Raw genomic sequence first — 18,901 nt, 5'->3', positions numbered from 1 at the left:
TTTAATGACCACTACCAAGTTTGCAGCCAAATCATGCGAAAAGACAGGGTGTGTGTTAAACTTCTGGCATGATCGCAGATGTGTTTGGAATTTTCAGTTTCACTAGAAATTGAGTATTTAATTTGACCACCAAGTTTGGTATTCATTTTGAAAGTACCTTAATAAATTTTTCAAGCAGCCTCTACGTATATATTAGAATAGTTCTGACAAAAATTTAAGAAAAAAACATTATTTCTATATTACTGTTGGATTTCTGGAAACGGAACTTTATATTCTTTTCTTATTACGGTTAAATCCAATATTTTTTTTATCTCTGTTCCCTTTCCTTTTTCTTTTATCTTCTTTTCTCTCTCTGTCTCACTTTCGTACCTGTTACAGATATCTATTGGTTTTAATTTTTTGTGATGTTTAAGTTTCTCCTTACATTAAGTTATGAATCTTCTTTAGCCTCATTTTTATTCTTTCACTGTATCGACACCAACACATGTGTATTTTGAAATTAGAATTGTTCTCATGTTATTGCTGATTTTAATATGGGAGAGAGGAAAGAAGGAGAGAGAGGGGGGTCTCTCTACCAGACACAATTATGGGATAGGAAGGTATATATTGGGTGGCCTAGCTGCAATGTGTTAGATGTTGCCTGTCAACCAGAAGTGTTTTTATAACGAGGAAATAACATGAAATGTGAAATCCCTTTAAATAAACCGTAGAGGTTTGAGGGTCGACAAACTTTACTCTTTCCGGTTCCAATTACCTCGAAGCTCCGGTAGCCAGAATTAGAACAGGCTACGGGACTTATATTTAAAAAAGTGACAATCTCAGCGAAATACAGAAGTCTTTTAGTATGGGAAAAAACAGCACAATTACATAGCAGGCATATACCTATCATGTTCCATCAGGTACATGGGAATATGCCCAGTATGTGCCTTATGTACTTATGAGAGAGAAAAAACGTGGGTGGCAACTGATAGTCACCGTCTATGTCCGTCCCTATGCACATGCTTGACATGCACCTGGGGGAACTTACTTAGTATGTTCTAGGTATGTTCTTCCCCATACCGTAAGCGAAAATTTCTCGACCAAAATATGTTAAATCGTCTTTATGTTTAATTTGTTTACATTAAAGTGAGTCAGAAAAACACTTCTAGAAAAAGTAAAGAAAAGTAGCCGGGGTGGGCGCGAACTACCAACCCTTTGATTACTAGGTGCGTGCTCTTCTGACTTGGCCACGGAGGCAATGAAATAAACGTCACTTTTAGAGGGATACATTCTTGGGGCCTTTTTAATTTGGCTAATCATAGTGTTCTTATAACCCTGTATATTCGACAATAACCGTTTGGGATCAGAAAAAATCCCTTCGCCATGTAATTTTGTAACAAAATGACTCGCGTCTCTTTACTTTATTTCATGGTTCTTCCATACTCACTTTGAAATGATGGCACAGTTGGCATCTAAAAAAATACAATTCTTTGTCCCTAGCTACATAAATAATTAACTGTTCACATATGTATGAAAGATTCATCTTAATTTTTATCCATCACATTATGTCATTTCTTTCTTCTAAATTCATCTTCCAAATTTGATGCATTTGTTGCTTCTCTTTTCTAAGCGATTGTATATTAGAAGGGCAGAACACGGAGCAGAAAGCGCAAGATACTGTTGCATGTTGCTGTGCATGAGCAAATGCAAACAGCTGACTGTCATTCGTGCAAACGCTGCAGATATTAATTATATGTCATGAGTATCTGAAAAAGTATGCACCTGAAGGAAGTACCTCGAACATGAAAGACGTATGTCCCAAGTGACGACAGAAGAACAAACGACTATCATAGTGCGAAACTGATCCAGGTATATAAATGTTACATTTGTGTCGCAAATATCAATTAGGTGTAACAAGCACCTAAAACTTTTGGTAGCTGAAGTAAATATTAGCACGTGAATACCATAAGTACCAAGTGTCGGGTATGTACAACGGAGCTGGGACAGCTAAATGGCACATGCCTAGCACATCTTGTGCTGTTAGGAAAGAATTAAATCTATCATTTCTTGTTCTATTAGTCTTGTAGTTCTGAGTCTATGTGAAAGGTATTGATAAAAATATGAAGAATGAATTAAGATTATTTTGTAGAACATTCTACTTAACATCACAGGAATTTCGTCTTCCGGTTCGCTTAGTTGTGAAAAATTAGTATATAAAGTATGTGTACTGTCGCTGATTTGTGATGTCAATCAGAAAGAGAGGCAAAAGATAAATTACAGTAATGAAATAGTTTTGTATTACACTGGTAACAAATTTTTACTTTTTATTTTTTACAGAAACGAAAGTAGCGAATCTTTATAGATTTAGAGGCGCTGAACACGAATATCACACTTAAAATTAGCTGGTAGCTCAGAGTTGCCAGTAAATGGTTAATTTCCCTAAAAATTCATGTTTTTACATTTATTTTGTTAGGTTTAACTCAGGAACGTATAATTACGTCCCTATTTATCGTTGTGGAATGTGTTATACCTCTTTCTATTCGTCGATGACCGTACTTTCTGAAAATTTAACAATCGTTCCGGTAACCGGTACCGTTGGGAAATTGTATACACATATATTCGAAAATATCCCTTTTTTTAGAGGAAAATCCGATTTTTTATTTTTACTGGCAACCCTACTATAGTAAAATTATAATTTATATTTGAAAAGTAACCCGTCGATATTGGGAATGTTTTCTGCAAATGTCGTCATGATCGAAGCGAGCCGAACTGTGACAAAAACTTTTATCCCTTCTACCGAAATGCCGAAATTTTCCCTAACTTTACAACATGTACATTAAAAAATGTAATATTGTCTTCCGTATGCCGAACAGAACTATAGGACAATACATTCAGACAATGTAACTATTATTTCGGTAGTCTGTACTAGGGTGGGGGATTTTATGTACTGAAATATTGCACGAAAAATTCCCTTTCTGCAAAATTCCGACTTTTTTCTGTCTACAACTGGCAATCCTGCAAATAATAACTGCATTGGCAATCCTCGGATAAGTATAATCATAAAATATGCGTTGACACCAACAATTTATATTCTATTCACATCCACACAAAAAATGTTTTTCCCATGGGATGATCGTATTGTCAAGAAATTTCGAAGGGGTAAATGTCACACGTACTTAGGGAACAAATGAATTGCGTTGTTGTTATAATAGCAATATACAAAGAAGTGTAACAACGGTTTTGCTGCCGTCGTTAAGCAAGTTGTACTTTTTGGATCTGGCAACAACGCGTAAAGCTCACTCATATGCCTACGATCCAACAACGTGATCATTCGACAGGTTGAAATTTGTTGGCGGCGTGCGTGTGTGTGTGTCCGCGCTCTCTTTTACTGTACTGTAATTTCTGTTGGTTGAGAGGTGGTTGGTGGTGAATGTATATACAGTAAAGTATTTGAATTAAACTGTGAGTATTTGTGTTATTTGAACAAGTGTCGGTTCTCATGAAAATGCCCCGCACCTGCAAGAACAATCCTGATAACTTTTCTTACATTTGTGCAGACGCTATTTGTGGTAATAGAAGGCGACTACTTACTGATGCAGTAAGGAAAGCCTATTCATTGTATTTTGGTTGTCGAGTGGGAGACCAAGACAAAACTTGGGCTCCACACGTGTGTTGTACGTCGTGTTCTTCCGTACTAAACGCTTGGATGCATGGGAAAAACGTCTCCATGAAGTTTGGCGTGCCTGCTATTTGGCGTGAAGCCACAAATCATGTTTCTGATTGCTATTTTTGCATGACTCCGTCCTTGAAGAAAGGAATCAATACTAAAAGAAAGAGAAATATCGAATACCTTGACATCCAATCTGTAATTCGCCCTGTGCCTCATGGACAATGACTGCCAGTTCCTGTTCCCCGAAACGCAACAACATCAAGCAGTGATAGCGAGAATGCTGATCCTACACATCCAGCCGAAGAAGTGCATTCATCCACCAGTGTTGTTGATCCTTCATTTACGCCATCTTCATCCAGCGAAACACACAAAATCACACAACGTGAACTCAGTGATGTGATTAGGGTTTTAGACCTCCCGAAGTGTAAAGCTGAAGTGTTAGCCTCACGACTGCAGCAGTGGAACCTTCTAGCTGAAACAGCGCGAGTGTCAGTTTTTCGGGATCGTCAGAAAGATCTTGAGAACCATTTCAAGTGATGTTGAAGGTTTGTTTCATGACCTACATATTTCATACAAACCGTACTAGTAGAGACTATTCATAGATGGTTTCAAAACAAGCCTGAAAGGTGTACTGTTACATAATAATAACAAAAGACCGTCCATCCCTGCCACATATGCTGCTTTAGCGAAAGAAAATTACACTACGTTGAAATATGTTCTACGCGTCATTAGTTACAATCAGCATGAATGGCTAGTATGTGGAGATTTCAAAGTAATTTCGATATTGTTGGGTTTGCAAGGAGGTTATACTAAGTATTTTGTTATATATGTGACTGGGACAGTCGCGCAAGAGATAAACACTATACACAAAAGGAGTGGCCTTTAAGAACAGCTCTGATTCCTGGCTCAAAAAATATTGTCAATTAACCTCTAGTGAACCCTCAGAAAATTGTTCTCCGACCACTGCATACTAAGTTGGGACTTATGACAGCGTTTGTAAAGGCAGTGAACACGAATGAAGCAGCATTCGGATATTTGTGCATGAAGTTTCCACGATTAAGTACAGAGAAGATCAAACAGGGAATGTTCATTGGTCCACAGATACGCCAGCTCCTAAATGACCCTGACTTTGAGGCCACTCTAACCCCTGATCAGCTACATGCGTGGCGTTATTTCCGTAATTTGACCGCATTGTTCTTGGGAAACAAGAGAGGCGACAATTACAGGGACCTTGTGGATAAATTAATTCATGCTTATCAAAACATTGGCTGCAACATGACACTGAAAATGCACTTTCTTCACTCACACCTCGATGTCTTCCCAGAGAACTGTGGTGCTTTCAGTGATGAACACGGCGAGAGATTTCACAGGGATATTTCTCTCATGGAACATCGATACACGGGTCGGTGGACAGCTGCAATGTTGGCTGACTTCTGCTGGACGCTACAGAGGGATGCTCCAGACATAACCTACAAGAGGAAGGCAAAGAAACGGCGCATTCATTGCAGGTGAGTGCATTCATTTATCCTAGGCAATAAATTTGTGCACAATTTACTCTTGTGCAGCAATAACGAAGGTCCGAGGACCAATTTATTTTTTTGGCCAAAAATGTAGTAGACAGGGGAAATTTGCGGTATTTCAGTTCAAAGGATATTTATTCTCAGTTCGGTCTTCTTGATGGCACATAATGTTACCAGTCTTAGAATAACTTTTCCAGCATTCTTTCCAGTTATTTATTGCAGGATTGCCAGCTGTAGGCAGAAAAGAGTCGGAATTTTGCAGAAAGGGGATTTTTCGTGCAATGTTTCAGTACATAAAATCCCCCACCCAGTACAGACTACCGAAATGATAGTTACATTGTTTGAATGTATTGTCCTATAGTTCTATTTGGTATACGGAAATCAATATTACATTTTTAATGTACATGTTGTAAAGTTAGGGAAAATTTCGGCATTTCGGTAGAAGGGATAATATTTTTTTTTCACAGTTCGCCTTGCTTCGATCATGATGACATTTGAGGAAAACATTCCCAATATTAACAGGTTAGTTTTCAAATATAAATTATAATTTTACTATTGCAGGGTTGCCAGTAAAAGATAAAAAATCGGAGTTTCCTCTAAAAAAAAAGGATATTTTCGAATATATTGGTATATAATTTCTCAACGGTACCTGTTACCGGAATGATCGTTAAATTTTCAGAAAGTAAGGTCATCGACGAATAGAAAGATGTATAACACATTCCGCAACGATAAATAGGGACGTAATTATACGTTCCTGAGTAAAACCTAACAAAATAAATGTGGAAACCATGAATTTTTTAGGTAAATTCCACATTTACTGGCAACCTTGAGCTACCAGCTAATTTTAAGTGTGTTATTTGTGTTCAGCACCTCGAAATCTATAAAGATTGGCTACTTTCGTTTCTGTAAAAGATCTACTGTAGATCAGTGTTAAGTTTGAAGCATAACTACTTTTATTTTAACTATTTTTTTGGCTTAAAGTTTTAGTTCGGGTTCACCCCTTCCCCCTTAACCTTGGGTACGGAAATTGAAGAACATATTTAGATTTTGATTGTTGGTTCAAGTACATTCCATATCCTAAATTTTCGATATCGATCTTTGGAGGGGGAGGTGAAATATAGGGGGACCTTAAGACTTGCGGTAGATGAAGTAATAAAATTTAACTTTTACAATAATGTCTTCCGAATACAATTTCTTTATTACCACAAATTGCAATGTAAATCAATCCTCTTGCAAATTTGTAATATTGTATACTGTAATTTCTTAGTCGCCAAAACTTTTCTGTTCCAGAAAAAAAGAAAAAAGAAGTCACCTGTCGCAAGTGCTTCGAACGTTGACCTAGAATTTATCATAAGAAAGTTTTTTTTCTTAATCTCTCTCGGAGATTTCCATCTCTTTTGGCGTTTGGGGCCGCTCATTGACAAACAATGTACACATGACCACTTTATGTACAAATGCTCGCAGCGGAGTCAGAGATTTTGAAAACGAAACCACTTTTCAATAATAATAATAATAATAATAATAATAATAATAATAATAATAATAATAATAATAATAATAATAATAATAATAATAATAATAATAATAATAATAAATAATAATAATAATAATAATTATTATTATTATATAACAATTTGGTCTACATTAGGGTCCCATCTGTTTATCTTGCGTGGGAGGCCCGCAAGTCTGCTACGCCAATGGTGTCCGTTAGTATGTGTTTGTCTCTCTTTCTGTTTCTTGTGGATGTTTGTTTTTGTGATGTTAGCCTTTTATATTAAACCTTTACATTACGTAACTTTTTTCTCCTTTTACGAGCTTTTTGAAACAGGAAAGATACTGCTTTGCTCTGATATTTATTTCTTACCATTCATCTTGTTTGAACTGCTTAAGTAAGATCATTTTGTAACTTTATATGTCACTCATTGCCCTCCCAATAATAGAACCGTCATTCTTAATCATTTATTTTATTCTGTTATTTGCAGTTTGCCACTCTGATATATTTGTAACAAAATTGAGGTTTGGTCCAACGACTTTCTATTTGATTTGATTTGATTTTGAGTTTAACGCCCCTTTTCAGCAGCGAGACTATATGAGACGTGGACCTACTGATTAACGTGGAATCCAAACCACATGAGCTCCCGCCGGGAGCCTTTCTATTTGACAACCACGCCAACGACCCTGAATTTTGGGTTGCCTACTATTGCAGGATAAGAAGAATTGCAGGTGATAATGCAGTTTGGAGTCGTCCATACCTAGGCAGTAGTTTTAAGAACATCAGGATTTCTGAAGTCATTTAGAAGTCTTATTACTTATCGTAAATTTCTGTGCGCTTTAATTATTATTTGCGCATATGGTTTTGACTGATATGGATAATGTGTGAAGAGTTTTTGCATTTGTAGCACATTACATAAAAACGAACGAACCTCCAGAAAATGTTCCATTAATAAAAGCAAAGATTTGTTTGATCCTCTGTTATATGGGATGCCTTGAATTATTTTTCCTGAAAAAAATGAAAGCATGGACATATCACCTTTGTCCAAATACCCATCGAAATATTTGATCTTATTGTCAGTCCAAGATAATGGACATGATCATCTCTCTTCAATAGAGAATTATCAGGAGACATTGTAACGCGACAGCTCTTTCAGTAGCTATAATACAATAAATTGTTAAACAATATAATTTTTAAATACATCTGTATTTGGCAATTTATGTGATCATATTACACTATGAAAATCTTTTAGGTATAATAAGAAGAACGAAAGGTGTAAGATTCGAACCCTGTCGAAGATCAGAATATGTTTTGTACAGTTCAGACAAAGAGATTTTGTAACGTACACGTAGTTAGATTTACGAAAATACGATGCAGTGAATCCACGTAATTTATATGTAAAATTAACATATTTAATTGGCAGTATATCATGATTGATGATAAACTCTGTAAATACCACATTTACCTGGATTTTGTTTCCAATTTCTGAAGCTAAATAATGAGTAAATTCAGCAAGGTTTTTTATTGTTGATTTTTTGTTTTTGCAAGACATTTTATCCCAGAGAAATAACTGGACGTTTACGGGAATATATTTGTTTCTGCACTGAGAAAAATGCTTCCTCCGGACAGCGGTAAATTGTACAAATATACAGAATCCTCTTGCTTACTACAGAAATCAGTACGGAGCGTACGTTATCCGTGCGCTACATAGGCACTTAGAAGTTACTACATACAGTTGCAGGATGTCTGATATTTAACAGTCTTCCTTATATTACATATATATGTATATGTTACCTTCATCAGCTATATGTTATACAGTATAGGCCTACGTCCATTTGTATGTGAGATCCTGACCACCTATATTGTTTCATAAGGAAAGTACGAAGAGATGGAACACTTATACAGAAAGTATTGTAAAACATGTGATTTCAGTTATACGTTTGCTGTACGTTAAGTTTAAAAACTACAGAATTTATAAATGTAACACGATTGTATGTAGGACCCATACATTTTTCTCAGTGTGTATAACAATTTCGAACACTTTAGCTGATGCGAAATGATCCCAATCGCTCTATAACTCACTGTTGAAATACATAACTTAGTATAACTACATCTATAGCTATAAGAAAATTGTAAAATGTTATTATAAAATTTGAAACGTAATATCTTATTCGGTAGGCTAATTGTAAAACAATAAAACAAAAATATTAGTTAAAGTATAATTGAGTCACACATCTTAATGCTGTAAAGAAGCATTTAAGATATAAAATAGTATCAAAAAAGGCAGTTTAGGTTGCTAAGCTTTGCAATTAGGATAATGTAATATCAATACTATTTTATCACCTAAAATTACTCTATAATAAAGTTAACGCATAAGAATTGCCTTTTAGTGCGTAACATTTCATTTTCTTCCGATCAATTTTGTATTTCACAAGTTTCTGAAATCTTCGTCAGGTCTCATGGTGTTAGAAGAAAATTCGAATTACTATTGTAATATAACAAAACTTGGTTATTCTCTTGACCTGCGGTTTATACTGAATATATAGAAACGACTTAAATATTCTTAAGCTGTCCTGTTATGTCCTAAATTTGATATATTTAAGATGATCATGTGATTAAATTTCTTGTTAATATTTAACTTGTTGACACTATGAAATATAAATAAAGTCAGAAACTTGTGAAATCAAATTTTATTGAAAAAAAGGAAATAATACCGTTAATTTTACTATGTAATTACATATGTGTTCGTACAAGCAATATGGAAACTTTAACATTGTATACTGTGAAGAAGTTATGAAATAATTTATTTTAATCCTTTATATGATATGTTTTGTATACATAGCTGAAATGCCAATTCTTTGCATGGGGGATGTATTTGGAAGTCATTACCTGTGGGACTATCACCATTCATCTTAGCGACCGCGAAAACTATGGACTTAACACTAATATCGGTCATTTTCTACTAATTTTACATGTCCCGGTAAACGTCCCTGAGACCCCCTGGTTCGAAATTAAAAAAAAACGCTTCGTCTTGGTCTAGGTACTGGACCAGGGTACCCGTGACCCAAATTTGGTAACTCTCGGTCCACTCATCTGGTTCCAAGGCAGACAGACAAACAAACTCTTTATTTTATGTATATTATATTATATTATACTAGATTAGTTAAATATATACCATATAAAGGATTAAAATATATATAATAGATTTATGATATATATAGTATACATGGTAAGCGAAAAATAATTAAGTATTAAAAACTTATGAATTCTATAATATTGATTCTTAACTTTTAGAAAAAGAGGAACACGTACACTCCTTCGTGACATAAAGAAACAAAGAATATGTTAAATCTCAGCATAGGTACCGGTACCTGTGTTGTTAACTATCTTCATCAAACGAAATGGATATAGTTGATATTTTCCTGCAGGATATCAAGTTAATTGGGAGGTTGTCAATAACCTTTTGAATCCGTGCATCCAATTCTTCTACTATGTGGAGTTAGGACTTGTACACTTCCCCCGTAATGAAGCGCCGTAAGAAAGGAATCATACAGAGCCAGATATGAAAATCATGGAATACTAGTCATTCGCGAGGTCCAGTGCAGCGTACTGAGCTTGATCATAAACAAACAAGTGATCTGTTATGTTTGTTTAGATTGCGTGTGCTATTGCTAGCGGTCAACTGTTGAACTGATACATTGTAATTTTGCTTTTTTCATGAAACAAAAATTGTAAACACTTTGTAATTCTTAACGGAACGACAGCCATTATTTGCGTAGTATGTTAGTTTTGTTACGTACATTGCACGCATTGACTGGAATTTCGAGCTCTATCAGTAAACAATAAATGAAACATTGTACAGAAGGTCGTTTCACATCCATGGAAACGAAGTTTGAACTCACCTCACCTTAAGGAAAATTGACACTGGCAGTGGTTGTGTTCCACGTGATACCCCTGTCTTGCAGTAACGGCCTTCCAGTGGAGTTTTCATTGCAGGAGATTGCGTTGAAGAACCTTTGGTCCGAAATAACCGCATTCCTCCTCACGAGCTTTCCAAAGATCTTCTTTTATGCGGGTACTTCTGCTTCTAAGGCCCGCCTGTTCTACTACGGAAACCCAGAAAATTCCATGGGAGAGGCATCGAGGGATTTAACAGGGGTATCTGTAAAAGTCTTGCATGAATGCCCGTTTCCTGTGCCATTCAATATGCGTGAGTGGACTTTGCCGTATGACTGGATGCCTTGTCCTGGTGGTTTACGAGAGGCTGCCATGGAAAGAAGGAATAGAAGGAATATCATAACTGTAGAGTGGTTCCAAAATGTTCTTCTGGTAATACGTTAATTTTTAGCATTTTTATCCACTCCGTGCAATGGAAGTTTACAGTTATAGCAGTAAAAACTGCAACCATGAATCCACATGGAAAACTTTCAGAACATTCTCGTATTAAGTCAGATCAACCTCTGAAATCATGTGGACGATATTAAATGATCGTTTTTTGTCACATCCCGACAGATACACCCATGCTTCACCCAATGAAACTACCTACTTCCAGCGGTCACCAGCCAGATAGTGTTCGCAGAGCTTCGGCTGTTGGTCTTCCTCTCCTGAACATGGGAAGCACACAACTTTGAACTTTAGCATTGTGCTTCGGTATGAGTTGTAAATCTTGGCCTATAATGCGATTTACAGTTACAGGGGAACATTTCACAGCCTGTACAATCCTTCTTTGGGTTGCCGGGTATACTCGTCGCACCTTTCCGTACAACAGTTGGGGAACGCTTAAACTTCCGATATGTTGAAAGTCCACTTTGACTGGTTCCAGCAACAGCTACGGTGCACGCTTTTCGGCGATTTAACACTGCGTCGATGACCTTCCTTGATACATGGAAGATTTTCGTCTTGCTCTGTTTCTTTATCTGGATATAACTATACCTAATGCCGAAAAAGGTATGATTTACTCCTCCAAGAAGATTGAGATTTTTGGTCCCATATAATCACCCACGCATACATGACACACCGTCATTTGAAGTCAACGCACAATACTTTCGCACTATCAGCTTTGGTTGCTCTCTATTGTGAACATGTGCTGCTTCTTGGTGTTCAGAAATCGTTACCATGAATATGAAACGATCTTCTGTATTAGGTATTATAAAATGGCCCAAATGTATCACAGAATATTATTCCGCAAATCAAAATAAAACGAAAAAGTTATATGATGGTATACTCTAAGGAGCTGTAGTTAGAACACTCGATATAAATTCATAATTAACAGTATAATCATTTAATATAGCCGTAGAACAAATCGTGCAATTCCTGTATGTGTTCGAAACACATATTCGTACTCATACTTACTGAATTAACTAACAGTTTTGTTGTCAACTATTTGTTTGGTGCGTACTAATGAAGTAATAAACAAAAAAATCCATGATAATTAACTCGCTTATTCTTGATAAACATTTCTTCTAGATACGCAGAAATTCATTTCGGGAGGGACTCAAAGACTTTTATTGGGGAAGGGGGGTTAAAATTCAGTATGAGGATAGGAAATATTTAAATGTTTTAAAGTTACCCTAAAATTACATTAAATTCACAGAGAAGTGAGGATTGAATTGATCTGGATATCCAGGATCTATCCTTTGCGTACTTCTCAGGTTCTAGTAATACTAAACAAATTTACGTGTACTTCTTCCTTGTTTAAGTTTTATTGAAATTCAGCCATCTTAATAAGTTTTCTTAAGGAATTTCATTAATTCTACACTGAGAAAAAATCGGTATCCTGACACCGGTATATTGTACTAATATACGGAATCTTTATGTTTACTACAGAAGTCACTACGCAGCATACATTATCCATATGCTACATACTTACTGGCCTTTTCCCCGCTTAGATATTACATCATGCCGTTGCAGGATATCTGACATCTAAAAGTCTTCCGTATATTACATATGTATAAGTCTATTACATATTTCAGCTGTATGTTATATACGTCCATCTCTATGTGAGATCCTGACAGCCTATATACAGTTCTCTTGTTCGTACGGAAATTACGTTTATGTGGAACTCTTATAGGGAAAGTACGTGTAAAACATACTTTTTCAATTATACGTTTGCTGTACGTTAAGTCCAAAAACTGCAGGATTTACACACGTAAACCATGTTTTTACGTACGCCACATACGTGTTTCTCTCATTGTGCCACGCAAATGCTAGAATAGTACTCTCAAGTATAATCTCTTGCCTATCTCATTGTTTTTCACAATGTTGTTCTTGTATTTTGCCAATAGGCACAAAAACACATGACAGTATTGCAAAATACTAAAACTGTAATCTTTCTCTTTTTATAGGTTACGGCACCTCGATGAATCAGGCATTTTAAGGAAAATGCAAAGTCATTGGTTTCCTCGACAATTTAAGAATGAGTTGTTTCATCCAGCGAGTGTAAACATTAACCACGTGGCGTTGCTTTTAATGTTACCGTTTGCAGGCATAGTGGTCTCTATCACATGTTTCGTTGGCGAACAATTATATAATGGAAACCAATTAGTGAACAAAGAGAGGCGTTCTGCTCAAAGACTGAAAACTGAGCAGCATCCCATTCATGTGGATTCTGAAACTAAGTGACTAAGATTGAGGGTAACGCAAAAACGTAAGTGAAAAGAAAGTTCAACACATTGGAAAGAAATAAATCTTATGCAGATTGTCCCAAAAGTATATGTGCATTTGGGGTCATTGTACAAATCGGCAATTTGGTTAGTACTTGTTCAATAATATTACGTATGGAGAAACAGCAGTAGAAACGTCAGACTGTTATCGTCGTCTACCATAGCTTCCTGTTTGTTTCAGTGAGCAGAACAGCATTAGAGGAAGACTTCATAAAACTCTGGTTTAGAGCGTGACTTGAGACTTTTGGTATGCCATTTACGTACTTTATACTGCATGTTATACACTTATATACTTACATAAATACTACGCTGCAAGAGAAATACGTATAGGGTAGTCAGAACTACGCTCTGTTACTGTTGTGGAACGTAAATGGACTAATTACGGAGAATCGTGTAGAAAGACACAAGGACTAATGAACTAGGTTTTAAAATATAGTGGAATCTACATATTTAGTTTATCATATTTTTGTGAAATGTGCTTTTTTTTTTTTTAAAAAAAAAATAAAGCATATATTACATTATATTGCATTACTATTGATATTAATAAGGCATATATTAAAATGTCTATTCTTTAAACTATAAGTTGCTGAAGTTGAGCCTCATTTTTCAGGAACAGAGCTACATGAGACGTGAATCTACCGTATAAGGTGGAATATGGACTATCGTAATCAGTAGCGTGCGGTAACTTTTCTCATAGGGGACTAGGTTCGAAGACATTTCTATCAGGTGTAAAAAAATTAGAAATCGAATAAACATAAGCCTTACATAATTTAATAACAAAGAAACAAGTTAGTAAATTAATCAAATAAAAGTGAAACAATCATATATATATATAATACTGTCAAACTTACCTTTATTTATATATTAGTGGAATTCTCCTGTTACCCATCTGAAGGAACTTTTCGATTACTGCATCGTAGAAGGATCCTTGACTTTGCAGTTCATCTAGCAAGCTTTTTTTAATAGATAACAGGGAAAGTGTAGAAACTCTATTCTCGCTCTGCATATTACGAACAGACGTCTTTACACGTTTCAACAAGAGAATGTGCGCTCTACAGTGGAAGTGCTGACTGGTATTGTTGACAACAAACAATATAATTTACATGTTTCTGGAAACGCTTCTTCTGCTAAACATGTTTCTTTCAAGAAATGTATCATTTCAGTCACAGTTTTGTTTGAAAAATCAGAGCGCCTGTAAACTGATGTTAATTCACTCCGCAAATTGCTGAAATCGAAGAAACTCCCGTAACTTGATTTACGAGTCAAAAACAATGAATCAGGAAATCGAGTTCTGAAGCACTGAAATTTCTTTGAATCTATCAGTTCAAGAAACTGCAACTCACTGAGATCTTTAAATCTCACCTCCATTTGTGCAATCACAGTGTCAATCATTTCATTGTAGAGACGCACATATTTAATTTTTGGATCTGCTTGGTCATCTTCTTTACGTCTTTTCTTAGGAGCTTCCACGTTATCATTTACTTCTACTTTTCTATAAATCTCTTCAAAATCATTTCTTGCATCTCTAAGGTGAGATATCGTCTCTTTTACTTTTTCGATGCAGTATTTCACATCCAATGTTTTACTTTGAAGAATGTTGAGTAATGTGTCCGTGAGCAAAAAAAATATGACTGAAAACTTTTAGTAGAAATACAAAATCGAAATCCTTCAATGATAACACGTAGCCTCTTGCAGTCATGAAAGCCTCAGTGTCCCAGTTATCTGCATCTTCTGCAATGTCTTCAAAAAACCGTAAGAGCTGTGTTTGGTTTTCATTCACTGCATTCACAATTCTTGAATTGTAATTCCATCTTGTATTGGCGACCGTTGGAAATCGTTTAGTTACCTCCGATTCAGCAAGAGCATTGATGCGTTTCGATGAATGCGAAAAGAAATTTGGTATGCCACTCAATGTTTAAAAAATATTTTACGTTCCTTGATGTGATTAACAGAGTGTGAAAGAACGAGATTGAGTCTGTAAGCATAGCCGTGTATGAAGAGTGCACTGGGACACCTCCTTTTCACAAGAGATTGTAAACCGTTCGAATGTCCAGAAAACGTGGCAGCTCCATCATAGCCTTGTGCTACAAGCTTTCGCTCACAATTAAAGTGAGAGAGAACTTGGAAAACATGCTCACTTAGAGCAGTAGCGGTGCGATCACTACTGACGTCTATAAAACCAATGAATCTTTCATGAATAATGCCGTCATTCACGTACCGAATGATGGTTGAAAGTTGAGAGAGTTTTGTAATGTCCGTAGTTTCGTCAAACATTATTGCTATAAAAAGTGTATTGTCTATTTCTAACTTAATTTTATCCAGAATTACGTCACCAACACATTTAATAATATCTTTCTGAATTTTGTTTGATGTTCCTTTAAACGCTCCCGCACTATGAAGGTGAAAATTCAATTTACTGTCGTATTTAGAGAGTAACTGAATTACTTCAATAAAGTTTCCCTGATTGACAGAATCTTCCTGTTCGTTTTGTTCTCTAAATGGCAACTCTTGTTTAGCCAAAATACAACAGACATCTATCAATCGCTTCATTACTTCTCGGTTTGAATCAACCTCTGCATTATGCTTTAAAACATCTAAACTCCTTTGCTCGCTCAATTGAAAATCAATTCTGGATCTCCCAAAAGTTTTCAATTTTTTTTATTGCGGGCAGGTGTGAATAGCACTTTCCGTGGCGCATCTTGGTTTTGTGAAAATTGCTCATATCACAAAATCCATCATTATTCCACACATCTTTTTCTGTGTGGAACAGAACACAAGGCCAGCAGTATAGTTTGTTTCTTAACTTACATGCAGTTAACCATTTTGAAGAAGCATAATAGTCAGTTTTGAAATTACGTGTAAAATCTTTCATTTTTGTCTGGATTGAAATACTTGGAGTTGGTCTACCATTGGTTATTATCTGTTGCTTTTCCTGAAAACTAAGGCCCCCAAACGATACCATGAATAATTTGTCCAGAACACAACATTGAAAGGCCCGATCCCCACTCGTATATTTCCCGTATCAATTGAAATACCATTACTTGCGCCATCCCTCTGCTGCAAGGGACTAGATTTCTCAGCCGAGTCCCCTTCCATACTTTACACTTCGACTCACTTTCAAAATATATTGATAATGCAACAAGTTTACACTTCACTAGATCTCTTATAGTGTCAAGAATAATAATGTAAGTTTAATTGCGTCAATACTATAACTACTAAAAAGCAAACGAACATTAAATTTACTTAGGACGGAACGCCCAAACTTAGATTCTATACAGCGGGATACGCGGAGCCCCGCGGACTAGCTGACTGGAACCTGTTCCCTTCCCCGAGAAGAGCCGATTACGGCCCGAACTTTTCCTATCTCTACTCAGCTGTCGCAGCCAGCGGACGGGCGCGGATTAAAGTTGTGTGAGAATTGAAACAGCTATTTTACGAAGAAAATAGAAATATAAACACTGGATCCGTTTTCTTCCGTATATATTTATCACAACGTACTTTAATTAAAATGCCAGGGGACTAGCCTAGTCCCCTAGTCTCTTTGACGGCACGCCGCTGATCGTAATGCACTCAGTGCTTTCCAATGGAGTTTGAACCCGGGGCGACTGCAACAAAGGCGCACGCGGTAATCACTAGACAAATGAGAAAGTCTCTAATCTATAAGAGATAAGTTTACTCGTATGTGAAGCATATAGAATTCAATAATTTCTTGGTCGAGAAACTTGTAGGGGCATGATGTCTCACGGATGGAGAACTCACCTCTAGTACAAGGAATCTCTGGTTTGATCCCAGGTCATGTGAGCCCTTACCGTTGATTTAGTAGCTAGTTTGTGCGCCATTGATACACGGGGTTCCTGGTTTTATTCCCAGTGTGAAAACTATGCGATTTGTGGTTCGAATTCGACCTCAAAATGTATGAACCTATGACCTCGGCGCTGAAAAGAAACGCCGCTAATTCCTACCTACCAACCTAGGTCATGCGAGTTTGTGTGGATAAAATCGTCTTCAACGTATTTCTAGAGTTTTTCTTCTTTCTTTCCACATAATCATTTTACCTTTAGTCTAAAGGCCATAATTGTGGAACATAAAATAAAATTTTAAAAAAAACAACAATAATTCAATCGCGAAATTCGTTGATTTGATTTCAATTTCATAGAATTCTGGAAATACCCTGCCACAAAATCTCAGAAAGATCTGTCTCATATGCGTACATCATAATAACTTTCTTCAAGTTCAAAAAATGCACGTATTCTGCATGTTAATGAAATATTTTTCTACAGGATTCAAGCATTTCACTACGACTCAGAAAGGCATGTAATCATGAGAACAATATATATATATATATATATATATATATATATATATATATATATATATATATATATATATATATATATATATATATATATATATATATATACTCTTCCTATATGCCTTTGCAGTAGACTTATCGAAATTTATGCAAGTGAATGAGATTTACATTTTCTGTGTATCAGAATTTCTTTTTCCATTTCCATTTCCAATGTACATGCCTATATTACTAACTCTTTAAAATACAATTGGAGTAATGGTTGATTTGTTCCATTTTCTCATCTCTTGGACGTGTAAGTTACAAAATTAGCGTAAATTAACCCTTTCACTGTGGAAGGTGACGGAAAAAAATTCCCTAACCTGCGAATGTCGATTATAGTCGACGTGTTAAAATTTGTCTGTATCTTGGTTTTGTCGATTGTAGTCGCCAAAGGTTTTCTGTGTGATTTCTATTGTTTATCGAAAACAATAGAAAACAAACAAAAATGAACGGTACAACTTTGGAGACTACTCTCGACAAAGCCAAGATACGGACAAACAAATTTTAACACGTCGACTATAGTCGACATTCGCATATTAAGGAAATTTGGTTCTGTCGACAAAAGTCGACTTCCTCTGTGAAACGGTTAAGTCGATCTTCCTCTTACGTGTAGCAAAAGGTCTACCTAGGTACATAAAATAGCATGAACCATAATTTGCCTGGCACTAGCAGTTATTCAGTTTTCAGTTGACTTAAGGTTACTGTGCCCACCCCCTTGTCCGAGCACTTCGCCTTTTCGCCACCAGATGCTCACTTTTTCATTTAGCAATCACTGCTGGCGCCTCTACTGGGAAGAACTGAAAGATCGTACCGCTCAGTTTAAATGTGTCCAGGATATCCACAATTGAAGTGGGCGGGGAGAGGAATCCAACAGTTTTTTTTTTCCTTCGTGCACCTGCAGTCAGTCAGAGTCTAGTTTTACAAGCCGTATTGTTCAGCCGCAGGGCAAAATCTCAACCATTGACGGGTAACAGAAATCTTTTCTTTTTGCAGGTAGGAATAGAGTTTTTGTACGAAAAACGTGAATTAGGTTGCAGAGAACGTCATTCGCATCGCGTTGACAAATTTTCTTTCGTCCGTTTATCACATGAAGCTCTTTTTTTTTTTTCGATTATTACCAGAATATGAGATAAAAAATCTAAATGGTTCTTTGTATACAGAAAACAAACAATACATTTTTTTTTTTACATATCAGTATTATATGATTTTTTTTTCTGAAGTATATGA

General features: G+C 36.1%; 1 protein-coding gene across 1 annotated transcript in view; it reads left to right on the top strand.

The window, feature by feature from the left end:
• LOC145688944 (putative glutamate receptor) overlaps positions 1 to 13,838 on the top strand; it is a 134,768-nt gene extending 120,930 nt beyond the window's left edge. Inside the window, exon 10 of the mRNA XM_081763109.1 lies at positions 13,006 to 13,838. Coding sequence (XP_081619235.1) covers positions 13,006 to 13,282 — 277 coding nt within the window. The 3' untranslated portion in view covers positions 13,283 to 13,838. The remainder of the gene's footprint in view (positions 1 to 13,005) is intronic.
• The last annotated feature ends 5,063 nt before the right edge of the window (positions 13,839 to 18,901 follow it).

This window comes from Thermobia domestica, chromosome 7 (assembly GCF_964235325.1).
Source record: "Thermobia domestica chromosome 7, izTheDome1.hap1.1, whole genome shotgun sequence".
Classification (NCBI taxonomy): domain Eukaryota; kingdom Metazoa; phylum Arthropoda; class Insecta; order Zygentoma; family Lepismatidae; genus Thermobia; species Thermobia domestica.
The sequence above is the reverse complement of the archived record's forward strand: the minus strand, read 5'-3'. Positions and strand labels throughout refer to the sequence as shown.